The sequence below is a fragment of the Pogona vitticeps genome, chromosome 2, assembly GCF_051106095.1.
Source record: "Pogona vitticeps strain Pit_001003342236 chromosome 2, PviZW2.1, whole genome shotgun sequence".
NCBI lineage: Eukaryota > Metazoa > Chordata > Lepidosauria > Squamata > Agamidae > Pogona > Pogona vitticeps.
In genome coordinates, this window is record NC_135784.1 from 139,341,591 (window position 1) to 139,355,156 (window position 13,566).

General features: G+C 39.8%; 1 protein-coding gene across 4 annotated transcripts in view; it reads right to left on the minus strand.

Moving 5' to 3' along the window:
• ASPSCR1 (ASPSCR1 tether for SLC2A4, UBX domain containing) overlaps window positions 1-13,566 on the minus strand; it is a 103,821-nt gene that overhangs the window by 61,425 nt on the left and 28,830 nt on the right. For all 4 annotated transcript variants that reach the window (XR_013541023.1, XM_072990652.2, XM_020814402.3 and 1 more), the window contains exons 5-7: window positions 6,704-6,761; window positions 5,239-5,312; window positions 3,063-3,510 (exon numbers count right to left, since the gene is read on the minus strand). Coding sequence is in view for 3 of the 4 variants with exons in the window: in XM_072990652.2 (XP_072846753.2) it covers window positions 3,063-3,510; window positions 5,239-5,312; window positions 6,704-6,761 (580 nt within the window). In the remaining variant the exon portion in view is untranslated. The remainder of the gene's footprint in view (window positions 1-3,062; window positions 3,511-5,238; window positions 5,313-6,703; window positions 6,762-13,566) is intronic.

The window sequence follows — 13,566 nt, forward strand, 5'->3', positions numbered from 1 at the left end:
TACGTACTGTATCTTCATGGTCTGCGATCAAAAATATGGTGTGACTTTAAAATAAGGTGCTGGGAAGAACCAGCTCTTCTCCCTCACTGCATAATTCTCTGATCTCTAGGCGAATATGGAGTAAAGATACCTACTAATAATTAATGTTTTGACATCAAAGTCAAAGTATGGCCTGTCTGTAAACCACCCCCAGCCCAAATGTTGAGGGACGCCGGCACAGATTTTATCCAGCCTCTTCCATGAAACCCAAAAAAACCACACACAGGCACAAACATTAATGGGAAGATTCTTTTGCTAAAACAAAGCTTTGATGTTTAAAAATAATTTGTTTTGTTTTGCTTTTTTTTCCTTCTTTTTCCCCTCTGGCCTGAAAAGGGACAAAAAGCAGATGCCATGTGGCCAGCCTCATTCTGGAGCTGCTGATGAGCGCAAGGCAAGAGAATGGAAGGAATGGAGAATGGAGTGAAACGTAATCAATCAGTGGCAAAGGCACCCAAGATCAAAGCGCCTGAAAGAAGCAGTCGAAGTTGCACACTGTGTAACATGAGGGAAAACGCCCAGCAGAACCTGCAGCTGCTCCCAAGGCAGCCCTTTCCCAGCTCTGGGAAGGAGTGTTCCAGGGACATCTCTTAAGTGGTTGCTAGTTCCAGCAACATACAGTATGGAACTTTGTCAAGGTTAAAGGAACATGTTTCCATAGCTACAGGCAAAGCAATATAGGAAGAGTTAGCGCTGGCCTCAGTCCAATATTAGAGCCAAACAAAATGAATGTCAGTCAGCCAACAACCATATACTTCAGAATAAAAAGGAATTTTCTCAGTCCCAAATATAAATCAGGTAGGACAGCATGTGAAATTACATTACACCTAGCCGGATAGCATCTTTAAGAAATTAAAGAAAGTGGAATAGAGAAATGTTGAATCCTAGGTAGCACAATTTTGCATCAATATGCATCACTTGGCTAGAAAAACATTTATCTGACTCAGACATTATAGCTGGCTGGATAGCTCAGTGGTTTAGGTATCTGGCTACAGAGCCAGAAGTTGGGAGTTCGATTCCCCACTGTGCCTTCAGAGAGAAAAGCCAGCCTGTGCGGCCTTGGACAAGCTTTACAGTCCCGAGGCGCTCCCAGAAGAAGGGAATGGGAAACCACTTCTGAGCACTCTCTACCTTCAAAACCCTGAAAAGGGTCACCATATGTCAGAACTGAGTTGACAGCACATGATGATGATGATAGACTAAAGTCTAATTACATTCTTACACACAACAGTGAGATGTGGTTAGATTTGGGGTAGGGAATGTTCTAATACATTAGACTCAACTATTCTGATACAGTGGACCCTCGACTTACAGACAGCTCGACTTACAGACTTTTCGAGTTACAGACTTCTCTGGCCACAAAATTTAGATTCGACTTGCAGCCAGAGAATTGACCTACAGACCAGAAAAAAAACCAAAATGAAACAAAAATAGAATAAAAACTGCCAGTTATGGGATTAATCAGTTTTCAATGCATTGTAGATCAATGGAGATTCGACCTACAGGCTTTTCGACTTGCAGCTACCGTTCCAATACGGATTAATTCCTTAAGTAGAGGCTCCACTGTAGATATATCAGCTTTTACTATTCCTATTGCTGGCCTTTTTGTAAACTCCTCTTTCTTATTTGGCTCATCAATATAAGATAATAAAAACCTCGGAAACTCCACATAAGAAAGATTTTCAAGGGTAAATTTAGCAAATTTATCTATTAATAATAGTGCTTACCCCAAGAGATAAAACTGGTCCCTGCAACTCAATATCCATTTCTGAATAACAGTCACATTAAAGTTTCATTGCCATATCTCCCCCTCTTTATACTGTTTCCTGTTGGGAAAGTTTTGCAACAACTGAGTTCCTGATAAAGGAAGTTACATTGGAATAATAGCAATCTTGCCCTAACCCTGAGTATCACAGGGAAAGGGGTTTTACAGCCTAGTATGCTCTTTACCACTAACTTGATTGATAAAGTTCTTTTCCCACCTCTAGCATCTGAGCAAAGCCCACACCACCTCTTCTTGTTTGTTTTGGCTGCCATTGTTTTATTAACAGCCTGTCTTCTCTCTCTGACCATCCTCCAAGCAGCAAGTCTGCATGCTGGGAGCTCCATTTTCTACTTTTTTTCTTCAGACTGTAACTACAGATAGTTACTGTAAATAAAGATACCCTTTTCTACTTTAAATGCTTCTGTAGTGATTTTTACCATACAAAGTGCTGGTCTGTGCACAAACCAGAGAGGGTGTTGTTTGATGATACTTGGCTAATCACTCCATGTTTCTGTGCTGTTCTTTTGTCTGCCTTGTATTCTACTAACTAAAAGGAATAACCAAATTCCTAGAAACCCCCTTTTTATCAAATTTCCCCAATAAGTTACAGTTTTACCTTGGGGAAGAGCACCTCATTTCGTTGCACCCACTTGTGAGCGCAATGACAAATAAATTTCTTATGTCTTATGTCTTATGTCTTACTAACTAAAAGGAATAACCAAATTCCTAGAAACCCCCTTTTTATCAAATTTCCCCAATAAGTTACAGACATAATGGAGGTTATGCTGAGAACAGGGAGCCAACACTAGAGGAACCTCTGATAAATCAAACTCTGCTCCAGTTTACGAGCAGTTAAGCAGCAATATGCAATGAGGTTCTTAGTGCTGAGCTCAACTGCTGTATTTACGGTGTCCAGTGAAGTCTAGAAATCTCTGTGTTGCACTTTTCAGCCTAAGGGTGTTCATTCCATCATTATCATATAACCATCCCAACTACGAAAGGTTTGTAAATGCACTTAAAAAAGAAGCATAAGCTCCCACTTTCTCCATTATCTTGCTAAACACATCAAACATCAAGCAGAGCAAAGATCAAAACTTTGCCCGAACTACCTTACTTTCATCAACATCAGAGACTTCACGCAGAGGTTTACCCTTGGATTATGACAGTGGAAATTCCATCTCTTCAAAAACCAGTACTAAAGCAGTACAGAGAGAAAATTATTCTAACTCAGTACACTATAAGCAAGCTAAACCACTACCTCTTTTTGTTCCTTTAATTTTTCTTGGCTGTTCTTTGATTTCTTTGGCTTGGAAGGCCCTGAAGGACTGGACAGAGATGCTGGAAGATTTGACACTGGCACATCTGACACAGGAGATACCACTGTAATAGGTGAGCCGCCGCCACCCAGGCGCTGTCCACTACCTTCAAAAGGGACAAATGAGGAAGGCACAGACTCGGAGGGAGGATGATGTTCATCTGAGTCATCCTGAAATTCTTTACTCCAGTTCTTCTTATCACCACATTTGTTGGCAAATTCAGGCTCATTGCTGGAAATTGAACTTGTTGGGAAGGCAACTGCATGTGATACAGAAGTACTTTTTGGGTCTTCTGTAGAAGGTGGCCTTGCTATGAGTTCTTTAGAAATAGATTCATTACTCTCAATTTGTGCAGGATCAGAGGACGTGTTTGCCTTCTTGGTGACTAACCTAGAAAAAAGACACAAGAGGAAGAAGTGGAGCAGTTATTGACACTCAAAATGTTTACTTGTTTTCCTTACTCACAATCAGGGCCAGTTAAATAAATCTGTCCAGCCATTTCCTCAAGAGAGGAACAAACAACAACTTCTAGACAAGTCATGCTCCACCAAGGCAATGCCTAAAATAAATGCCACCCTAAAGCAGGTGTTTTGATCTAATGGCTATAACTTTGGGGCAAAGAGAAGTTGGCTAACATGTTCCACACTGCAGTTGCATGACGTGGGGGGGGGGGGGGAATCAGATATACTTCCACTATAGCTGAAGGGGAGAAAATGACCCATTCAGTTCTATTCTTGTATTAGCAACAAGCTGTAATGAAAATGCAAAATGCAACACATAAAATTATTAACAAGAAAATACATATTTCAACAGCAAATTACAGTCAACAAAAGTAGGTCAGGAGACAGAAGCTCGTATACACAGAGAGAGGAAAAAACACTCCTCAGACACTACAGAAAATATGTGGTCAATACACCGTAGGGAAGGAGCAATCAGACTTTTCCTGGAATGAGTGAAGTGGCTCTTAGGGGGACCACAAGAAAAGAAACATCAACATGTGACTAATGGTTAATGGAAAAGTGTCCCAGAGTAAGGGGTGTGTGAATAAGGTAACTGGAATGACAAAACACTGGAACACGTAATCAGACTTGGGAGGGGGTGCTGAGATTTTGTTTATTTACTTGAGATACACATTTGCCATGTTCTCTTTTAGAAAAATAAATACCTGGAAAAAAACAGAACACATAAAATCGAGCACCCCCAAATCATTAATGATAAATAACTAAAATAAAAACAAGCTTAAAAGCATGCCAAAATCTAAAGACCAAATGCAAATCTCAAGTTAAAAAGTACATCAGCAAAATGGAAAAAACAAGGTTTCTTTCCAAGCTGGCAAAATAAAAGAAGTGAAGGAACCATGAAGAATTCATGGGGATGGTTGTTGTGGGTTTTTCAGACTCTTTGTCCATGTTCTGGAGGTTTTTCTTCCTAACGTTTCACCAGTCTCTGTGGCCGGCATCTTCAGACGACAGGACCTTTAACTCTCTCTGTGTTCTGGTATATTGTATGGGATTCCCACAACTACACAAGAGCACAGAGTTCTAGCTCCTGTTCTCTGAAGAAGCCAGCCACAGAGACTGGCGAAATGTTAGGAAGAAAAACCTCCAGAACATGGCCGAACAGCCCGGAAAACCCACAACCACCATCGAACCTTGGCCATGAAAGCCTTTGAGAACACATTTCCTGGGGAATTATGTCCTGAAACAGGGGTGCTGCCACAGAGACAACCTTGAAGCAAGGCCAATTCTTCTGTTCTCAATGTCTAGAAAGGAGCGTACAAAGTTTAGGGCTCGTCAAAGAGCCTTTCCCAGACAACCAGAAACACTGCAAAGCATGGATGTCTCATCTGCCTGATATGAAGAAAGTGCCATTAAAGGTTACTGTGCATGTTATCCCTGTGTTCCTCCTTTAAGGGAAACAGATAGCCCATTATGCACAAATACTTTCTAGGAAAGTCATGCGTTTAGTATCACTAGCTGCAACTACAACAGGCATACCTCAATAGCCACTGATAAAAAATAAATAAATATAACAATTAGCTTCTCTGGGTATGTCCTTAAAGTTTCCTTTATGCTGGAACCAATACTAATGAGGAAAATAATTTTCTTCACTTCTGACCTTATGATAGCATTGCCTCCAGTCAACCCAAGCGATTTCAGACTTGTCTTCTCCAAAGCAGTCTTCCCTGTCACCTGCAACAGATATGGAAGTAGATACTTGGTTTATCAGTTCTGAAGAAACTCATCTCTCAAAAGTTACATTAATAAAGAAGCTATTCCATGTGCTCTTTTTACTGTATTTGCAAGAAGCCCTGTTGTCTTTGGAACACCATGTCCATTAAATCACTGAAGGTCAATAGCTCTGGGCGTCATTTGTGTGCATTAAGAAGATCCAAGGTTCCATTTATGCCAGCTCCAGTTACAAAGAATCTCAGGTAGCAGGACAAAGAAAGAACTCTCCTCAACTGCTTGAATACCACTCCACTACTGGACTAGAAAAACTTTGGTTCCAACTTAAAGCAAAGCGTGCTGCTTATATACCGCCCCATAGCGCTTCAAGCACTCTCTGGGCGGTTTACAATTTAATTATGCAGGCTACACATTGCCCCCCCCCCCAGCGAGCTGGGTACTCATTTTACCGACCTCGGAAGGATAGAAGGCTGAGTCAACCTTGAGCCGGCTACCTGGTATTTGAACCCCAGGTTGTGAGCACAGTTTTAGCTGCAGTACAGCGGTTTAACCACTGCGCCACGAGGCTCCTTAAGCAACATTACATGTTCAAGTTATTCATATGTTGAAATGAAAATGAAAACATGAATAACTGTGCTTTATTATGGAGGATTATCTTCCATTCCAGAAATAAACACAGAATGAAAAGGTCATTCTTCCCCTCTGTCTTGCAAGCCTCAACATTGCAATCCAGCGCTCCACTTGTAAGATGGTAGGATCAGGACTAGCTTGTCTAATAAAGGAGGGCCAGGGTATGAGCAGCCCTCTAACATGGGTGGACCACAACACCCTTCTTTCCTCATCTCTGTCTATGCTGGCTAGTTCTGCAAGGAACTGGAGTCCACCAACATTTCAAGGGCCACATGTACCCCCAACCATGGCATGACAGGTGCTCTATACAGCACCCGACATGAAATACAGGAGAATGTTGGCATTTATTTGTGGAAGAAGGGGAGCTAACTCTAAAATGCTGACATTAAAAAATATTAAACAAAAACATAAACGCTGCAAAGATCAAAACATGGAAAAAGCAAATATTTATTAAAATGAAACCACTGTTGTGACTCTTGAGCTTTAAAAGAACTTGAAAAAACACACAAACAGGTCATTGAGAATGTTTTATGGACTCAGAGGCTGAGCTGAGCGACCCATGATTATGTTCCAGCAGAGAGGTTTTTTCCCCCAACACACAAACACATCAAGCTTTGAAGAGACCAAAGCTCTTCCATTTCCCTTCTTCAGTGAGCCCAGAAAAGAAACACATTTTCCAGGCTGGAAAGCCATTGAGGGCATATCTTGTTATTTTCAGTGGCAGATGAAGGGAGGGTAGATGAGAAGGAGGTTTGTTGACTTACCTCATCTCGCATGTAAATACAGATGGGGGAGATTTCACTGTGCTGCTCCACATATTCCCTGCAAGAGAAGGGAAAAGCTAGCATGCTCTGTACTGTACAGTACTGGCCTGAGACCAACTGAAAAGATTAAACTCCACAATTCAAATCCTTTATGTCTCTTCCTCTTCACATACATTTCTGTAAGATTTCTCAAGTCTAGCCCAATCCAAATATCACACCGAAGTAGATATTCCAAGTGCAGTCTACATCAGTGTTACTACTCAGAGTTAAGTCACCATTTTCCCCTTGTATTTTGCTTAAAAATTAAAAAGGCACTAGATACTATACATCATCAGGGAAACATTTTTAGGATAAAACAATGATTGGAATACACAAGCCTGAAGCAACCTGGCTTAGTACGCAGAAGAATATTCACCAGCCCATATCCTAAAAGCCACATGACTCCGTTTAAGCAAGCCAAGGACCTCTTTGCTTAAAGTGGACCAAAAGAGCTCAGGCTTTCCAATGTAACAACATCACCTCTCCAAAAACTGGACACATCAAAGTGAATATAATTACTATGGTAATGGTCTTACTCTTATTTCAATGTAAAACCAAGAATAAAATGAATATAGGACTCTTAGCATAACATGGCAGCTACCCTTTCTGATAAGCATGCTGCTGATCAAATCCAAAGTATGCAGTAATGGCAGTCTAGTTACATAATCTGTGTGCTTCTTTGCAGCTTCAAAGCAATCTGAAAAGTAATTATGCAAATGTTGTCAAAACCAGCTTACTAATTTAAATTATAGCCAAATGTTCTGTTTGTACTTTGTATTTCAGAGCAGAAAACGAGAGGAAAATAGATGGTGAAGACCAGGAAAGCAGCAGATGGACAGAGAAGAGGATAAGGAAGGATGTTGTAGGACTCATGCAATAATGCATTTAGTGCATTTGATAGCTTCATTACCTTTAGACTAATCAATCAAGCACTGGGTCTGGGTGGATAGTGCAATTTATTTCTGATCATAATATGTTACAATTGAGTTTTTTAAAAAGTATATGTACATTTTTAGTTTTTACTGTTATATATTATTTACTCTTTTATATATATTATATTTAATATATATTATTGATATATGTGCATGTGTGTGTGTTTTATATTGCATATTGTTCTGGACATAATGATGAGTGAAAGTGCAGGACGCAACACTTCTTAAATAAAATGCCACAGCTAGCTATTAGAGAGATTTTAAAAACCTGCAAGAGATTTTCACCAATGTGAAAATCACTATGGTAGAAAAGCTTACTGCTTTACAAGAAAATAGACATATGCCTTACCAGCATTTGAGCATAGATCCCCCCCCCCCTTTTAGGATTATCTGTTTTTCCTCTAGCCTTGTCTCTAGCAGCAGTTTAATATAAAGATATTAAGCATCTGATAATATTTACTTTTTTGTCACAAAAAATATTACTTGCTGATTTCTGAATCAAGTGGATATTAAAAGCAGGTCAAAATCAGGAACAGGGGAATCTCTGGTTAGTTGACAACCCAACATCCATGTTACCATGGCTAACAATTCAAGTTATAGTCTATTACAAGTAGAGAAAGTAGGTATAAAAGATGTACTTAATATCAGTAAACGTTTTTGCTAAATTTCATGGGGAAAAATGCAAATGTAATTAACATCTAGTGAACACTTTTATCTCACACTTAACTATTATTGCTTTTTAATACTGAGTTACATCTAGGGAAGATTGAATGTTATTTCTTTCCTAAAATGAATCAGCTGCCTGAGGATCTAGTAACAAAAATACTTGTTCAATACAAGAAAACAGAATATTGTACGTCAGTCAAAGGTTTTCAACACTAAATCACCAGCATTGCAAAATAAACAATTAGGACTCAAACCTGAAAGTTTGAGGTAAGCTTAGCAGGACTGCCTCTTAAGAAGTCTCACTCCCAACATCCCAAAAAACAAAAACAAAAAAACTATTATCTCAGAATATGACACAGGTATAATAATCAGTGTTATAATGAAGTTGAAACGCATGTAAAAAAGTGTATAGAAAAAAAGTGTTGCAGCACTTTTAAGGCTAACAGATTCAGCACGAGCACTTAGAAATTACAACCACTCCTTCCAAAGAGTGTTCATAAACACAAAAGCTCGTATTATAATAAATGTTTGCCTTAGAAATGCTACAAGACTTTGCTTTTTGTTTGTTTTGTGATATGTGCTGAAACAGATGAACATGCTCCTATCTGAAAATCAAGTTGGAAAGGTGAATAAACTTCTACTTTTTCAGAATACTTTAAATAATGTGATCCTAGTGGATCCCTGAGGGTTGTATGTACAATTGCATATTGTTCCACAGGTTAACAGAGAGATGTCTGGTAAGCCAGCAAAATAACCTTGCTTTCAGTCACCAGCTCTATCAAACAGGCTTCAAGCACACGTCTATGAGTTGATGTGACCTGTTCTATTTCTTCCACATTCAGTGTGCAAAAGAGGCATGCCTAAACAGAGGTCCTCCTCTTTCAAATTGTTCCAGCCCTGCTTTCTGTTGACTCTGCTGCCACATGTACGATTTCCACTACCAGAACCTTTCTACTATCTGGAGAAGACTCAAGCCAAGGTGGGCACTTCCTCAAACTCACAATAAAGGATTGCAGACGCCTGTTTGTAGTAAGTCACGGCTACATGTTTAAGATACCTGTAAGGATGCTTGGCTCTTAACACAGAGGCTAGAAGAGAGAAAAAAAGGAGACACCACTCTAAATTTGATATTCTAGCCATTATTATCCAAGACTTTGTCACCCTGATCAAGCCTCTACAAAAGATGACACTCAGAGAGACCGCCAAGAGATGAGATTGTATGCAATGGTTTGGAGCCAACACGCCCCTCCTTCAGCTGCTGCTAATCCATTACGTGCATTCTCTGAGGCAAGCAGACACATCAAACAGGCTGCCATGTCTTTGATGTGCTGTTCTTCAGAAGGAGAACAGCAGGCAGATTAGATTCCCTTATGGAGGGATCTGACAGGGTCTGTAAACATCTTGTGTAAGGACTAGAGCATGCCGAAGGAGGAGCTCACAATAGCTTCCAGACCTTCTTCAGACCCAATTAGTAGAAATGGACACTAGGGACCTGGGGGGAAATTCCAGTGGGTTTACCACACTTGTGCTCCAAAAGTACGTGCAGAACTCAAAAGAAAACTCTCCAATTGGGGTAAACAAAGAATGATGTAGAAGAATCAACAGCTGGAGCAATAGCTGTGAATACCAGGGTTCAAAATGAAGCAGCTACTAGGCCAGATAGGTTACAAAATACAGAAGCTCTCCAGCTTACACAACGGCAAAATGTGCCCAAGAGATCATCTATTCAGACTGCTACTCAACCAGATCACATATGGCTTTTTAGTGTTCTTGGAATTTAAAATGACAAGAAATCCAAACAGTTGTTTTCCTTTCCCAGATGCCAGCAAACCCAGACTCTGTCTCATGGATTGAAGCAAGTTAATAATTAGTGCTGTAGTTGTACTTCTCATTTTCAAAAGACAGGCTTCACTGGCACTATTGTGCCTTAGACCAACCTCCTGTACCTAATGACTTCCACATATTTTGACCATCAGCTTCCACCCACCTAGCATGCTCAATGGTTAAGAATGCTGAGAGTTGTGGTCCAAAATATTTAGAGGGGACTAGATTGAGGGAAGCGGTCCTCAGCCAAGCTACGCTAAATCTCTGCATGGGAAAACAGCTATTATTTAACCAAGACAACTAACTAACAAGCACAAATGTCACAGAAATCAAGAATCTACATCTTCAGTATATATCCTGATAGTTTCCTCAGATAAACACATGAAGCAGCCTTAGAGACAGTAAATTGGTGACATACAACTCTTTCTCTCCTTTTCACTTAAATCTTATGAAGCTCTTATATTTCTAAGTCAGTGCCTGATGTCAGTAAAGGAGTGTTTGAGGGCAAACAAATGAACCTTAACCCAGATGAGATAGAATATGCTTTCAGTCAGTTGAAAAAAAATATCTCAGCATAAGGACTGATCCTGTGCCAGGTGGGATTAACCTCCCTTGAAGACTCAGGTTTGCTGTTTAGGCATGTTTTTGGATTCAGACCTAAACATGAATGTCAAATTTTTAGCAATGCTGGGAATACATTTGGACAATTAAAGCTCTTGCCCCCGCTGTATCCATTACCGGACATGTTTGATCTGGTCTCCGTTATTACATCCCACTTGGGTTACAGTAACACCCTCTATACAGGATTGCCTTTGAAAAGAGTTTGGAAACTTCAGCAGGCCCATGATGATGTTAACTTAGGCTGGTTACAGGAAGCACAAAACTCCTTTGTGACAACAGACCCACCGGCTACTAGTCGTTTCCAGCCACAATAAAAGTGTTGGATTTAGCCTATAAAATCCTGTATTACTGTACTTGGGACCAAGATATATGGAGAACATTATTTTTATATATGAACTTGCCCAGGATTTGAGGTTCTTGGGGAAGCCCTTCTCAGCATCACCTCAGTTTCACCACCCTCACTTGGAGGTCTGATCTGTTCAAGGTGAACATATCTTACTTACATCTCAATTGGATTACTGTAACACACTTTATGCGACCCTGCCTTCAGAAAGTGTTCAGAAACTCCAGTGGGTTCAAAATGCCGCAGCTGGATTGTTAACTGCAGATCCTTACAGAGATCACAGAAACCCCCCCCCCCCCCCGTTACAGCATCATCACTGGCTGTTGATCAATTTCCAGGCACAATTCAAAGTGCTGATTTTAACCTATAAAGTCCCAAAAGAGCTTGGGCCCAAGCTATCTAAAAGACCATATCTCCCTTTTATGAGCCTCAGAGGCGTGTTTGGTGGAGACACAACAAAGGGCCTTTTCTGTCGGTACTCTCAGACTCTAGAACTCCCTCCCACGGGAGGCCAAGCTGGCCCCATCTTTGCTGTCCTTCCACAAGCAGGCAAAGACCTTTCTCTTCAGGCAGGCTTTCCTTTAAATAGCTGGTTAACCAAGAGGGTTTTTTGAAGGAAACATTTTATTCCACGTTTTACTTGTATTTTAACCATGCTTTTATTATTAGGTTTAATATGAGATTTGTTTATTGCTTTTTTAAATAGTTTCATAATTTATTATTGGCTTTTAACTTTGTTTCTTTTAATACTGTAAGCTGCCTTGGATCTTTTAGAATAAACAAATATATTTGGTGCTGAGATGCGAGGACTTTCTTAGCAGCTGTGTAGCTGCTCATCATCCTACCCATCTTCCTGCCATCAGGTAAAGACTTCTTTATATGGGCAAGAATGTTACAGCTGAATACTGTAAGACTTATGGCTGTGTTTTTAAAATTCTATTTTTATATAGTTTTCCATTGCTCTTTTAATTTAATTATGTTTTCATTGTTGATATTGTCTTGTGTTTTAATTGTGTTCTTCCTACTGATGTTACTGTGAAAAACACGAGTTCCATTTTTTTTGGGGGGGGGGACTCAATCAACCCAATAAATAAATAAAATAATCAAAGCATGGGAGAGGACACTCTGTAGTGTATTGCCTACTGACAGGCAAATACTCTTCAAGATTTCAAGCTGTGAGCCATAATCTCTGGGACTCCTTCTCTGATTTTGGAGATGCTAGGCATTGCAATTAGAAGCTTATACAGTAAATACAAAGTACATACTGTACTATGTCATTGGGTTAGACCCCTTCTCCTAGGTTAGCTCAAGTGAAATCAAGATCTTTCCTGTGACACTGCCTTGTGTTTTCAGTTTAAATATTGTTTTTTAATAATGGAAGCCACCTTGGGTCCTTTTTAAGGAGAAAGGTGGGGTAGAAATATGTTAAATGAAAATATATAAATAAATATTTTATTTTCAGACAGAGACTATGTGAAAACAATTAAAGACAAGAGCAGTGGCTTTCAAAGAACCAGCCAAGTTAATCTCTGCAAGCATAACCAGACCAAAAAAAAAAAAAAAATGAAAAACCAGAAACATAGTGGCACCTTACAGACTGTTATATTAGAGTAAGCAATGGTGTAACCCTACCCTCCTGATTGGCCAACAAATAATATTCCTTTGAACTTTAAACAGCTTCCAAAATTAACTGCAGGTAATGTTAGTAAAGTAATCCCAAAATTATGCATGTGCCCTCTAGTTTTATTTGTAAAAGTTGATTTTCCTACTACTTCATCACATGGATATGTCTTAAAGGTGATGGGGGAAAAGACCATGTGAAAAGAAAACTTCCTGAGTACTTTGGGAGAGGAAAAGAGGGACACAAATTATGCAATTAATCCTCCAAAATAAGCATAAAGGCTTCCAGTCCAATGGCATCACTTTACAGAAAAATAAACTTATACCTATGGAATAAAAGGAGAAGACATAACTTTTGGTAAAAAAGGGGGGGGGCAACTGAAGAAAAGGTTACAAAAAAGGGGCAGCTGAAGAAAAGGTTACAACATCAGCAGTATGGACTAAATGAGCCTGTACCACCTGTTCATTGCTTTATAATGAGAAACCAACTGATTTACTGTACATTAAAAATAATAATTAAAATTAAATCTTCTTGTCACTTCCTTGTCCCACTGAGAGCACTTATTGTCTCTTCAGCACTACGCTGGTGTGGTGAGGCTATTGTCTCTAGCAAAGATATCTGCTGCACTCCCAAAATGGCAGCTGCAGAAGAGTTACCGTAGTTACGTGTGCTTGATTCAACCAGAAACACTGAAATCTTGGATCCCCTCAAAGCCTATGCTAAAGCTTTATAATCACTGCAGAGTGTTTTGCAGTACAGACCTCACATCTTCCAATATCTCTGAAAACACTGACCTTTTAAGGGAGGCTGGCAGGGG